This window comes from Rana temporaria, chromosome 7 (assembly GCF_905171775.1).
Source record: "Rana temporaria chromosome 7, aRanTem1.1, whole genome shotgun sequence".
In the NCBI taxonomy this organism is placed as follows: Eukaryota; Metazoa; Chordata; class Amphibia; order Anura; family Ranidae; genus Rana; species Rana temporaria.
This window is the reverse complement of record NC_053495.1, coordinates 18,415,765-18,430,058: the sequence shown is the minus strand read 5'-3', so window position 1 is coordinate 18,430,058 and position 14,294 is coordinate 18,415,765. Positions and strand designations below refer to the sequence as shown.

The 14,294-nt window shown below is 44.6% G+C and overlaps 1 protein-coding gene across 1 annotated transcript in view; it reads right to left on the bottom strand.

Annotated features, from left to right (window-relative positions):
• Nucleotides 1-4,716: 4,716 nt before the first annotated feature.
• Nucleotides 4,717-14,294, bottom strand: part of TXNRD3 (thioredoxin reductase 3) — a 34,676-nt gene continuing 25,098 nt past the window's right edge. The window contains exons 13-16 of the mRNA XM_040358988.1: nt 11,573-11,680; nt 10,066-10,161; nt 7,371-7,505; nt 4,717-5,133 (exon numbers count right to left, since the gene is read on the bottom strand). Coding sequence (XP_040214922.1) covers nt 5,071-5,133; nt 7,371-7,505; nt 10,066-10,161; nt 11,573-11,680 — 402 coding nt within the window. The 3' untranslated portion in view covers nt 4,717-5,070. The remainder of the gene's footprint in view (nt 5,134-7,370; nt 7,506-10,065; nt 10,162-11,572; nt 11,681-14,294) is intronic.

The following is a 14,294-nucleotide window of genomic DNA, read 5'->3' as shown; positions in this document are numbered from 1 at the left end:
GCCTACACACGATCGTGATTTAAAAAAATGCTTGAGCAAAGCGCAGTGACGTACAACGGCACTATAAAGGGGAAGTTTCATTCGCATGGCGCCACCCTTCGGGCTGATTATGCAAATTTCCCTTCTCATAACTTGCTTCTGAGCATGCACGCCCCCCCCCCCCCCCGTTAACCACTAGCTGACCAGCCGCTGGCAGGTCGGCTCGGCAAAATCACGTAGCTATACGTCATTTCGCATTGCAGCCATTAGGGGCGCGCCCCCTGGTACCGATGCGCGTGCCTGGCGGGCGCAATCACCGCCGGGCACCCGCGATCGCTCGTTACAGAGCGAGAACCGGGAGCTGTTAGGGGGAGAAATGACTGTTCACTGTTCATACAATGTATGAACACCCATCTGTCATTTCCCCTAGTCAATCCCACCCCCCCTTCAGTTAGAACACACCCAGGGAACATAATTAACCCCTTTCTTGCCCCACTAGTGTTAACCTGGACTCGGATCCTGGCACACATGTAGCCCCACTTCTCCTCTACAAGTGTGCAAAGTTTGTTGTCCGGGGGACCTACGGCCAGGGAGCACCGATTTTTCAAAGCTGGGCAACCCTTCCATAGACTCCAATATTAAATGGTAATTTCTCCAGTGATTTGGGGACCTGGTACTGGCCGGTCGTAGGTCCCCTAGACCCAGAACTTGGCACACATATAGCCCCACTCTTCCTCTACAAATGTGCAAAGTTTGTTGTCCAGGGGACCTATCGCTGGGGAGCACCGATTTTTCAAAGCCGGGCACCCCTTCCATAGACTCACATGTTAAACGGTCATTTCTCCTGTGAATTTGGAGACCCAGTACCAGCCCGTCGTAGGTCCTCTAGACCCGGAACTTGGCACACATGTAGCCCCATTTATTTTCTACAAGTGTGCAAAGTTTGTTGTCTGGGAGACCTACAGCCGGGGAGCACCGATTTTTCAAAGCTGGTCACCCCTTCTAGTCATGGGCACAGTGAGGCATGCACATGGACACAGTGAGGCATGCATATGGACACCCTAGGCTTATACTCGAGTCAATACGTTTTCCCAGTTTTTTTGTGGTAAAATTAGGTGGGTCGGCTTATACTCGAGTATATACGGTAATTAAGATAGGAGTAATGCTGATAATTGGATTTTGAATGGATTCGTTGGAATTCATATGATTGATGGATTAATGAAATTGTTTCTCTGTATGTATGACAATTAAAATAAAAAATCCCCGTGCTGGCGCTCATGCACGCGGTTGCGCGTGGCCACCGGCGATCGTGCCTGACAGCCAAATGCATCGAGCACGCCCTCTGGTGGCCAAAAAAGATAAGGACGTACCCGTACGGGATTTCACCCAGGGAAGCCGTTCTGCCGCAGTATATCTGCGTGAGTTAGTCGGGAAACGGGTTAAAGTAAATGAAATCCCTGGCTGGATGGTATAAGATGAGAGAAAACGATTTTAAGATCAGGTTGTTTATAGCTAGTTTGGCTTTAAAATGTATACAGTACATGGTTTCACCAGGGATCTCCAAACTACGGCCGAGACCCCTGGGGGTCTCGGCCTTAGTTTGGAGATCCCTGGTGAAACCATGTACTGTATACATTTTAAAGCCAAACTCGCCATAAACAACCTGATCTTAAAATAGTTCTCTCTTATCTGTGTCCCTCACAATTCCAGTTTTCCTCATCCATCATGACACAACACTTTTTTTTTTTTCTTTGGCCATAATGACTTCTATAAAGCATATTTCTGTGTCACAATGACACTGCAGATTGGACATCGATCTTCTATAAAAAGGCTTCTCCCTGGATGAGTATGAACGATGCCGGGTCACAATCAGCAGCAAAGGTCACCCGGGTCAATGACATGTCAGCAATGTCTCCATCCTCCCTCAGTATGAACATTTCATGACTCTCAGCAGATTACACAAAGAGCGGGGAGGAGCTGAACAAGGCGAACGTTCATCCTAGAGATCACACAGGAAATGAGTTTTGCCTTTTTGTACAGTTCAAGGAGTTCGCAGCGTCCTCTAAAGCCTCGTACACACGATCGGATAATCCGACGGGAATTGTGATCACAGGCTGCTCCATCGGACAATTGTTGTTGGATTTTCCACCAACAAATGTGGGATGGCATGCTTTAAAATGGTTGTGTATTCCAAAGTACTAACACGCATGCTCAGAAGCAATGCTAACCATGGCACTAAAGAGCTGCAAAACCACATTGTCCTACCTTCCTGGCTGGGATGGGTGCTGCTGGTCTGTTGAAAAGCCTGTGGAGATGGTGCCCCTGGAGTGGCAGTCCAGGGGTGCCATACCTTGCACAAGTGTTTCGAGAGGGCACTTACAAGTGTGGCACCCTGGTCACATCTCCACATACACTAGGGCCGAGCCTTTTGGCTGGGACCAGAGGAATCTTTGTTTCCTGGCCAGAGGGCCAGCCATCGTATTGCACAATGGTCACTTTCTACTCACTCTCCCACCTTCCTTCTCCCCCACTTTTTTTTATTTTACCCCCGTTTGTCACTTTGTTTGGTGCACTTTATGTACACTACGAGTGATTGGGAGTAGGTGGACATGGCTTTCTGGCTTAATTCGCCTGCTCTCATGGGGTCTCCCTTCGGGGGAGCCCCACCTAGTAGGGCAGGGCCACTGCTCAGCACAAGATCTGTAGGCCAGCAGCTACCACTCCAGTACCTGAGCCTACTAAAATAATTTCCAGCTTCCACAGGCATCGGGTCAGCTATGGAATTTACATAATTAAATTGGTCCAAGCTGGAATAATGTACTATGCAAAAATATTCATACCTGGAACTTTGTGTAGGTATTAAAGTGGAACTTCACTCTCCCAAACATTGATTTTTAATCTTTATGGTGCTAGCATTAGTAAATAGATGTAAATGGTATACTTTTCTATGTTTTACACATTACTTAAGTTACTTCCTTGTTCCTTGACTAGGCAAATTATGTGATACATCCGAGGAGTCTTCAGAAGGGAAGGATTGTTTGTCCTGGCATGCCAGAGATTAGGGAAGATGGATTTCAGGAAGCAAGTGCTACATGAATCATCTGCCCTTACTCAAGATGGCCGCGGGCAGAAATAAGGGGGGGGGGGGGCGTCATTGAGTTTGCTTTGAATATAAACCACTTAAGGACCGGAAGGATTTTCCCCCTTAATGAATGGGCCATTTTTGGCGATACGGCATTGAGTCGCTTTAACCGACAATTGCGCAGTCGTGCGAAACTGTACCCGAATAAAAATGTACTCCCCTCCCTCCCCCAAATAGAGCTTCCTTTTTGTGGTATTTTAGAACCTCTCCGTTTTTTCCTTTTTAGTGCTATAAAACAAAAAAAAAAAAATAAAAAAAAGCGACAATTTCGTTTTTTTGCTATAATATCCAAAAATAAAAATCTTTATCAGTTTAGGCCAATATGAATTCTACATTTTATTTTTTTCTTACCAAAAATATCTCGCAATAAAGCGTATATCGATTGGATTGTGCAAAAGTTATAGCTTCTACAGAAAAGGGGATTTATGCCATTTTTTTTTTTTACTAGTAATGGTAGTTCTGCGATTTTTAGCAGGACTGCAACAGATCAGATGCTTTTGACACTTTTGGTACCAGTGACAAATATAGCAATCAGAGCTAAAAATAGCCACCGATTACTGTATAAAATGTCACTGGCAGGGAAAGGGTCACTAGAGGGCGATCAAGGGTTAAGTGTTCCCTAGGGAGGTGTTTCTAACTGTGGGGGCAGTATACTGACAGAATAGAGAGATCGCTGTTCCTGATCACTAAAAACAGCAATCTCTCTCCTCCCCTGTCAGAACGGGGATCTGTTTGTTTTCATTGACATATCTCCTTCCTGGCTCTCTGACGAGCGATCGCGAGTGGCTGGCTGACATCGTGGCTGCCAACCGTGCGTGCAGCTGAAGCAGCGGATTTACAATGACTGCGATTCGCGCAGCCGTGCCAACCTGCCGCAGTAATACTGTGGCGGCTGGTCGGCAAGGTGTTAAAAATTAGGTAAATGGTGTTTGTTGGCGGTGCTCACATGCAGTGAAGAGCCACTTAAAAAGACAAATCCTACACATAAATTTTCCACGATCACACTCTGGTAACTCTTACCGACCACACAAAGGCTTTGAAGCAAAGCAGGAAACTGACACAACCCATTGGCAATTGTTCAAATGGTAAACTTGCAATTTATTGGATTTTTTTTATCCCCAAAAACATTCACAAAGTTATACAGATTTTATGCTCCTTTTTACAGGTTTTCAGGTAGATCTGTGTTTTTCAGCTAGCAATGAAAAAGGACTTGAGTTTGAGTGACTTTATTTTCTTTTCACCAACATAATAAATGAAGACGATCTTATTCCAAAACCAGATGCCAATAATGTCAGTTGGTTCAGTAATTTTGGAACACCCTGGCTGTGTAAAAAACAAAGAGCCCAAAGGTGCAAAATGCATACAAAGCTTGCGATGACTGCAAGCTTATACCTAAAAATAGGCAGCTCTTTAAAACAACATCACTGGAGGCGGCCATATTGGAATAACCGCCAACAGGGCAAGGAAAAAACCGAATATAATAATACGGCGTGCATCACACTGGTAACAACTGTGATGATTGAGATAGGATTGTCCATGGAGATAGGATTGTCCATGGAGATACGAGAACACAAGAAAGGGTAGAGTGCATATTGAAAACAATAAATCCAAGCTAGAAAGTTGAGATGATCTGGAAGATATTTGGACATCTGTCAGAGCTCTCCTCGATGAGGTGACAAGCAATGACTTCATAATCAGCATTCCTGGAAGAAAATAAAATAAATGCTGCTCCAAAACAGATCCAGAAGTTTCAGGAACCCTGCTGTCACACCGAACGCCCACGAGAATCCTCCTGTGAGTGGTCACCGAGCTTCACCGACTCCTCCTGGAGGCTGCACTGCATGTTGGTTCAAAGTGGCCTCAACAGTCTTCTACTGGAGTCTATTTAGCCGAACCGGCCTCACAACCGGAAGATCGTTCATGGGTGGCGTCAACAGCAGGATTTAACCTCAGCAACCCTTTTGCGCGATGTCACCACCTGAGGCTTTTGTGACGTCCATAGTGGTAAATATCTGGTACGAGAAGAGGAAAAAATAAAGATTAAATCGTTTCATTTCATGTCAGTTTTAATAACTGCACCAGTTACCGTATTTTCCGGCGTATAAGACGACCTTTTACACACACACACAAAAAAAAAAAAAAATCCAAAAAGCGGGGGTCGTTTTATACGCCGGGTGCTGAATGTCGGCCTTCTGGATGCTACGCGAATGTGCAGTAATACTGTATACATACAGTACACACCGCTGAGCCAATCCCAGCGAGCAATGTATTCCATTAATGAATACAGAGACTGCTCAAGATTGAAGGAACAACCTCTGCCAATCCGAGCAGGCTATATACAGTAGCCTGCTCGGATTGGCTTTGAGAGTCAGAGGCGCGGGCTAATGTCACAGCCTCTGCCAATCCGAGTAGGCTTGTTATTCATTAATAGAATGCATCGCTTGCCGTGATTGGCTCAGCGTGGTATACTGTATGTATACTGCAAGACACATTCAGCAGGCTGGTCGGAAGGGGGCCATCTTATACAGCGCGTATATCACAAAACCAACATTCCAAATTTACAATTAGGGGGTCGTCTTATATGCCCAGCCATCTTAAACGCCGCCAAATACTATAATCAACATCACACAAGCATTTCTCCAAATCAGGCAGCACAGTGGCCTGGAGGTTAGTACTTCCCTGCAACACTGACAACAAATCCAGACCAGAACATTAATTTGCATGGAGTTTGCATGTTTTCCCTGTACTGGTGTGGTTTACTCTGGGTACATTGGTTTCCTCCCACAAAAAACAAACACACAACACACACACACACACACGGTTGACTGTCTCCTGCTTAAACTGGGTCCAGCATATTGTATGTATGCGAGGTAGGGACCTTAGGCTGCTCCACTGTATGGGCTGTTCGAAAGCCGATGAGTGAATGGACTACAAGCGCACTAAAACGCACGCTCACAGTCCATTGAGAACTACAAGCCCGTCTGAGGTGGCAGACCTCAAATCATAGAGCCCTGTGAATGAAAGGCAACAGTGTAGGCAGAGTTGTGGATGTGTAACATGTTGCACCCTAAATAATATGGGCGCAACACGTTACAAAAGGTGAACTTTTCCTTTAATCATAGAGGTCTCCGGTTTCCGGAAAAGCAGAATCGGCGACTCTGTCATGGGACTACTGAAGACCGCAAACTTTTAAGAAAATTTAAAGTGGAGTTCCACCCATAAATATAACATTACATCAGTAGTTTTAAAAAAAAATTCATTAGTCCTTTACGAAAAACATTTTTTTTTTTTAGATGCCTTCAAAGTGTTGTTGCTAGGCAGAATAGTTAATCTTCCCACTTCCTGCACCTAGGTGCTTAAGCTTCCTAACCTACACCGCACAGACTCCTGGGAATGTAGTGGGTGTAACTTTCCAGGAGTCTGTGCACTCCCCAGTCTCAAAGAATCATGTGACTTGGACAGCACAGGTGCTGAAACCTGATCTGACACTGCTTGTGCAACACTGAGCATGTGCGAGATCTGCAAGGCTGAAATCCAGGAAGTCATACAGTCTGGCTTCATGATGCCCACACTTAAGATGGCCCCAGTCAATTTCTATTTTATAAATGTCTAAATGCTGTAACAACCTAACAAAACGGACCTTAGTTTACAGACTAACTTTACTAGAATACATTAAGCTTGTGTATTACAGGGGTATTTATATTTAAAAAGTGAAATTGTGGCCGGAACTCCGCTTTAAGCCTTGTGGGTGAAACGAGTCAGTGGAAAAGTTTTCGGTTGGGACTGTCCTGTGGGGAATAAATTTACCAGCCTTTGGCCTTTTCTTTGGAGCGCAGTTAAATAGTTGCCTTTGGATTTTTACACAAGCACGCCATCTTTAACAAGTTCTAACGATTAAGTCAATGACATTCACATGTGTAGCGGAGCCAATCTTTTTTTTTTTGTGCCAGGCAAGCAAGGGAAATCTTTTGCCCAGCTGGGTAATAAATGTGCCGTTTTGTTGCCTTTTTACGTGTTACAGGTGGTTATGCTTCAGCCGTGGAAAAGCATCATACTGCCATTGCTGAAAATTGCGCTGCATCTGCTAATAATTTTATCTGACAATTTACAGCATATGTTTTTACAAGGAAGCTTGGAATGTCTCGATGCAGAGAATTTTTTTTTTTAACCACCACACAATAAACCTTTCTAGCAAGTCAGTTTTTACATCGATGTGAAACTGATAACAGAACGGCCTGGGGCCACTCACCTCTGCACACGTTGGATGGATGCCGATGGTCTCGTCCAGCTTCTCTTTAGTGAGTCCGCATTTCATGGCGGCCGCATATCCCTGAGTGATCTCTCCAGCGTTCGGACCCAAGACATGGAATCCAACAACACGCTCCTAAGGAAGAATGAAAACGTTAGTCATTGGCCAAATCTTGCTGCTTCTGGGAAAAAAATAAATGCTTCTTGGCATCACCAAAAAAAAAGAAGTACATATTTGATCATTTTGATATTCATATATACATATTAGACCACAACTGTCCCAAAAAGTTTCACTTCCTGCTAAAAAATAGAACACAAGTCATTTATGAATAACTTTCTCACTGTGACAACTTAAAGAAAGGGGTTGTAAACCTTCATGGTTATTCACTGCAGCACCCCCCCCCCCCCTTTTCTTACCTGAGCATTCAAGCAACAGGGATGAGCACAGCAGCTCCAGCCACTGTATTGGGTCCTCTTTGTATAGCTTGATAGCAGGAGCCATTGGCTCCCACTGCTGTCAATCAAATCCAGCGATACGGGAGCCAGGCCGAGCCCTGCTGTCTGTGTCAATGGACACAGCAGGAGGACTCAGTAGCGCACCCGTACGAGTGCCGCCATGGAAAAGCGTCTTTCCCGAGGGGGTACCCGAAAAGAGGAGGAGCACAGAAGGGTGACACCAGAAAACGAGGATCGGGCTCACTCTGTGCAAAACAATTTTTTTTGCAAAACAAAAAGGAAGCTTTACACTCAATCACTTTAAAGCAGAGGTCTGTCCACCCCTGCAAAAATTAAAAGCCAGCAGCAAAACATACTGCGCTGCTGGCTTTTAATAGGAGGTGTGTCACTGCTGGCTGACGCGTTTCGAGGCTCAAAGGACCTCTTCATCAGAGCCCAGCAGCTCTGATGAAGAGGTCCTTTGAGCCTCGAAACGCGTCAGCCGGCAGGGACACACCTTTATCCCCCCATTTGGAGTGTGGTTCGAGGGGTATCTACTACAGCGTTGTTGATAAGCCTATTATGCCGCTTTCTTTGTGAGTAGTTTATCACATTTTTATTCTATTAAATTGTTATAACGGTAACACACTAGGCTGGTGCGCCTTCTTTTCTTCCCTCTTTGAAAGCAGAAAAACTGAAATTACAGTTTGCGGTGTCCGGGGCTGTGTAGCCACAGACTGGGTGCCTAAACTGACCCATGTTCACAGCCTAAAGTGCCTACAATAGGCACGTGAACTGGACCACAGAGGACTGGAAGAAGGTGGCCTGTCTGATGAAGCACGTTATATGGATGGCCGGTTTGGTGTCATTTACCCGCTGAAGAGATGGCACCATGATGCAGTATGGGAAGGTGAAGGCAGTGTGATGTTTGGACAATAAACTGCTGCGATACCTTGGGTCCTGCCGTTCACATGGATGATACTTGACACGTATCAACTACCTAAACATTGTTGCTGACCAAGTCCACCCCTTCATGGAAACAATATTCCCTGATGGCAGAGGCCTCTTCCAGGAGGATAATGCAAAAATAGTTCAAGGATGGTTTGTGGTACACGAGTGCGACATGCTGACTTCCAAATTCTGAGGATCTCAAGCCAAATTGAGCATCTGTGGGATGTGCTGGAAAACTCCCAACTTACAGGAGTTAAGGGGTAGTAAAGGTTCGTTTTCATTTTCTAAATTGGTTCCTTTAAAGCTAGTGCATTGTTGGTTCACTTACCTTTTCCTTCCATTTCCCTTCTAAAGGTTTTTTTTTCCTTTGAATTTCTCACTTCCTGTTTCTCCTCAGTAAACTTGCCACCATCATCCGAGCCTTTCTGGGTGGGGGGTTAGTCAGCCAGAACAGCTTACTGAGGAGGAACAGGAAGTGAGAAATTCAAACAAAGAAAAAAAAAAAACATTTAGAAGGGAAATCGAAGGAAAAGGTAAGTGAACCAACAATGCACTAGCTTAAAAAAGGGGTGTTCCAGGCATTTTTAATGTTTATTAAAAGTCAGCAGCTACAAAAAGTGTAGCTGCTGGCTTTTAATAAACAAACATACCTGCTCCACGTTCCAGCGACGCGCCGGCCGGGGCTCCTCTCCAGCCAGCGTCTTCATTCTAAGTGTGGGCACCCGGCTGTGACAGCTTTTGGCTTCACGGCCGGGCACCCACTGCGCATGCGCGAGCCGCGCCATCCGATTGGACAGGCGATCGCCTGGGACCTGTCACGTGTCCCAGACAATCACCTACAGGGAGGGGCTGCCAAAAGGCGATATGACTATTTGCCTCTGCAGCCCCTTGGCGGAAGGAGGAAGTCCCACTCCTCCTGAAGCCCCCACTTCCCCCCCCCCCAAAAAAAAAATGACATGCCAAATGTGACATGTAAGGGGGCGAGGAGTGGATTAGGCGGAAGTTCCACTTTTGGGTGGAACTCCGCTTTAAAGGAACCTATTTAGAAAATAAAAAACAAACCTTTACAACCCCTTTAAAGAATCGGCTAATGACAGCTCAGTGACAGATACCACAGCACGAGAGGTCTTCAGAGGTCTAGTGGAGTCTAGTGACTCAGGACTGTTTGGTCAGCAAAATGGGGACCTATTCAAAACTAGGCAGGTGGTCATAAAGTTATGGCTGATCGGTGTAGATTACATCTTTGTTCTTGGGTCAAATAGATATTAAATTACCATATGGCAAGATTATTTAACCAAGCTGTTACTTACATAGTCCTCTTTATTGCAGATGATCTTTGCATAGCACTGATTATTATCCCGTCCTGGGACCGTCCATTCCAGAGGCCAGAACAAAGTGTGGTAGACCTAAAAAAGGTAAATGGATGTTACTGTGAAAAAAAAAAAAAAAAAAAGCTTTCCAAAAAAAAGAATAAATGCATCTTTGGATTAATATAGAATATATAGTCAACACACAAAAAACAAAACAAAAAACAAAACAAAAAAAAAAAACAGAGAACAGGTCTGACCGCTAAATAATATCTACAGAGTAAAGCATTTAAAAAAGGTGTATCCCAAACAAACAAAATTGCTATAAATTCATATAACATTGCTTTGTGCCATTAACCCCTCCAATCAACACATGCATCTTGATGTTTGAAGTAATTATACCATGCAAAAGTTTCTCATGAAGTTTAAAAAGGCAATTATACAATATAAAAAGGTTCTCATGAATATAACCTTTGCAGTATAAGTGATCAAACTAGAGTCTCTCAAAGAAGAGTGTGGGAGGTTTATGGAGGACCAACATAAAATCGAGATGAAACCCTTCTCTATACTGGAGAAAATGGTTCATTGCCCAATCACATGACCACAAACCTAGGTACCTTCACATGACCTCTGCGAAAAGAATATATCAGCCAGGCTTTTCCAATTATCCCCCTTCAGCCATCATCAACGTGGCCAAATCTCTCAGGGAGGGAATTAGAAGTTAAAGTGCTTGTAAAGTTTTTTTTTTTTTTTTTAAACATGCCCTTTGTGCAGTCAATTTTGCACAGGGCAGTCCAGATCCTCCTCTTCTTGGGTCCCTCTTTGCTGCTCCTAGCTCTTCCCTCCTTGGAGTACCCCTCAGCCAGCAGCTTGCTACAGGGGTCAACCAAGCCAAGTCAGAGCTCCGTGTATCCATTCAGACACTGACCCCCGACCTGGCCCCATCCCCTCTTCCCTGATGGGCTCACTGACTGATTGACAGCCGCGGGAGCCAATAGCGACACTGCTCTGTCTCAGCCAATCAGGAGGAGTGTACTGGATGGCTGAGGGGGATCATGGACATCGCTGGAGAGAGAAGGAGCTCAAGTAGGTAATTGGGGGGGGGGGGGGTGCTGGGGGACCGCTACACACAGAAGGTTTTTGTGTCTTAAAGCATACTTCCACCCAGAAATGGAACTTCTGCTTATCGTGTTCCTCCTCTCCTCTGGTGTCACATTTGGCAGAGGAGGTCAAGATAAAAAAAAAAAGCTTCTGCCTTTACAACCACTTTAATATGGGCCAGCTTAGTGATCACTAATGACTGAAATCCAACATCTGGAGGGCTCTTGGGGTTGCTAAAATTCTCAGGTTTTATTCCGGGCCAGATACAGTGAGAGATTTGAACACACACACACACACACACACACACACACACACACACAATTTAAAAAGTCAGTTTAAATCTTGAAATAAAATAAAAACAAACACAAATTGTGAGCAGACAAGGTTTGCACTGGGAACTCCGGCTTACCTCCAGATTTTCTTCTCCAAAGACCTCAATGGCTTTCTCCTCTGAATATCCGCAGCAGCCATACTCCATTGGAGTAAACACTGTGGTTGGTACATTAATGTAATCACACTGTCAGAAAAAAAAAAAAAAAAAAATTAGAGCAAACAGCATTGCTTTATACTGCAAACCACATAATTCATTGAGATAAAGCATTGCTACATGACCGACGAGACTCATTATACCCTCTCTGATTGATGGGCAGGGACTAAATGCACATGGCAGGAAGCCCTTTCCTCCCGTGACCATCAATAGTGAGGCTATTGCCATTCATTGCCAACCAGCACTGGGCATTGTTGGAATTTCACTAGGCGCAGTATTTTCAGCAACATCCAGCAAACATTTTAGGCCCTCTGTTGGAAGTCTAGGGAAACACGTGGGAAGCGGCAGGAACAGGCAATATGGATAAGGAAAATAAATGGCCAATATTACTGAACATGCAATGTACTTTCCTTATGCTATGCTGATTGCTATATTGACTTGGAGACAGACTTCAGCAAAACACTAAAGAATTTCAGGCGTCATGTTATACATATTGGTCCAGCTTTGACCAATGCAGAAACATATACTATATAAGAGGCTGATGCCCCTGGAAGTCACAGAAGTAGACACTGCTATTCCAGGGATCTCCGCTTCCTCCCACGACAAGTGGCTGACCTCCTGCATTGTGGCACCATTTAGAAATTGCAAAGCAAAAAAAGTTTGATGAATGCACGATGTGGAGAGCGTAATGTCACCACCCCCGCTTCTCCACCCCATTAAAATCAGAGAACACTTTAAAATTACTTGGAAAACGCAAAGCATTCTCTGAATGGCACATTTTCCGAGTGACCAAACTCCTGTGTTCAGTAAACTGTGATGCAGCCGATTGGCTGGTGGCCCAGAAGCAATTGGAGATCACTGGAGTATTGGTGTCTACTTAAGCGATTTCCACTTTCCAGGGGCAAACAGTCATTATGGTAAATATAGTTACTTTGGTCCAAGCTGACCCATTGTAATTATGTATAGTGGTGCTCTGATTAAAAAAACAAAAAAAAAAAAAAATGTTTGAGATAGACTTTATAGTATATTTGACTTTTTAATAAATATCATGAATATGAATTTTCAGCCATCAGCACTTGATCAGCTGCACAGTTTTTGAAGCACTTTTTTTTCTGCACATACTGCAGCTGCTAACTTTTAATAGGACACTTACCTCTCCTGGAGTCCGGCGCCACAGCCGACATTTCCATCAGCTGTCGGGTGCTGCCCCCGCCATTGCAAGTAAGGGAACCCGGTAATGTAGCCTTACAGCTTCACATTGGAAACCCTACTGCGCATGCCGAAGGCTTCGCACCTCTCTCCTACTGGCCTGGCGAAAGAGGGAGGAGGAAAAAGCCGAGCGGAGGAGACAAATGAGTGGAAGTTCCACTTTTGGGTGGAACTCCGCTTTAAAGTCTGAGGCCCAGATTCTCAAAAAAGCGCTCATCTTTAGGTGGGCGTATCTCAGATACACTACGCCGCCGTAACTTAGAGCGGCAGGTCCCGTATTCAGAAACATCTTCCGCTCTAAGTTACGGCGGCGTAGTGCATCTTTTACGGCGTAAGCACGCCCAATTCAAACTAGGCTAGTAGGGGGCGTTGTATGTAAATGTTTTGTGACCCCACGTAAATGACGCTTTTATTGAACGGCGCATGCGCGCACATGCTCAGTATCACATCGAATTTTCAAATTAAATTGCACCCGCTCAATGCTTAGTCGACGTGAACGTAAGTTACGTCCAGCCCCATTCAAGGACGACTTACGCAAATGACGTAAAACGTGAAAAATTTGACGCTGTTCCGACATCCATACCTAACATTGGTATGCCTCATAGAGCAGGGGTAACTTTACGCCGGAAAAAGCCTTACGTTGACGTAAAAAAAAAAAAAATGCGCCCCGTGCGCACGTACGTTTGAGAATCGGCGTATCTAGCTCATTACCATATTCGACGCGTAAATCGACGGAAGCGCCACCTAGCGGCCAGCGTAAATATGCAACTTAGATACAACAGCGTAAGTGTCTTACACATGTCGGATCCAAGACAAATCTACGCGCAACTGATTCTAAGAATCAGGCGCATAGATACGACGCCTCACACTCGTAGGAGTTTGGCCGGCGTAACTCCTACGAGAATCTGGGCCTATGTCTTCCAACTGGTTCGTTGCACTTCCATTGCGGTGTTAAAAATCCTGCTTGCTGCGTTTTTTGGCGCAGGGTTTTTAACTCCCCATTGAAAAGCATTGAAAAATTTAAAAGGGCATCAAAAATGCAAGTGTGCTACATGATCTATAAAAACTGCAGCAAAATCATGTGCGTTTTTTGCCACTTTTTTTTTTTTTTTATCAGCAGAACCCCCGATAACCGTATTTCTGATAATAAATCAGTGCATACCTAAATTACGCACAACACACCCACACCTGGAATTACTGTTTAAAAACGAGACGGTCCATTACTTAAATTGATTCCAGGAAACAAAATAACCAAACTACTAAATGTTACCCAAACACTACTTCATGCACTTTAATCCGAGTTCTCTACTGAGTCAGATTTCTCATAGCGCCTCACATGTTCAGTGGGAAAGTTTGCTTTCTCAATCTGAAACTTCCTTTCTGCTGGTTGTGGTCACCAGATTCAAATAAATACTAAAAGCAGCCTTACACCTGA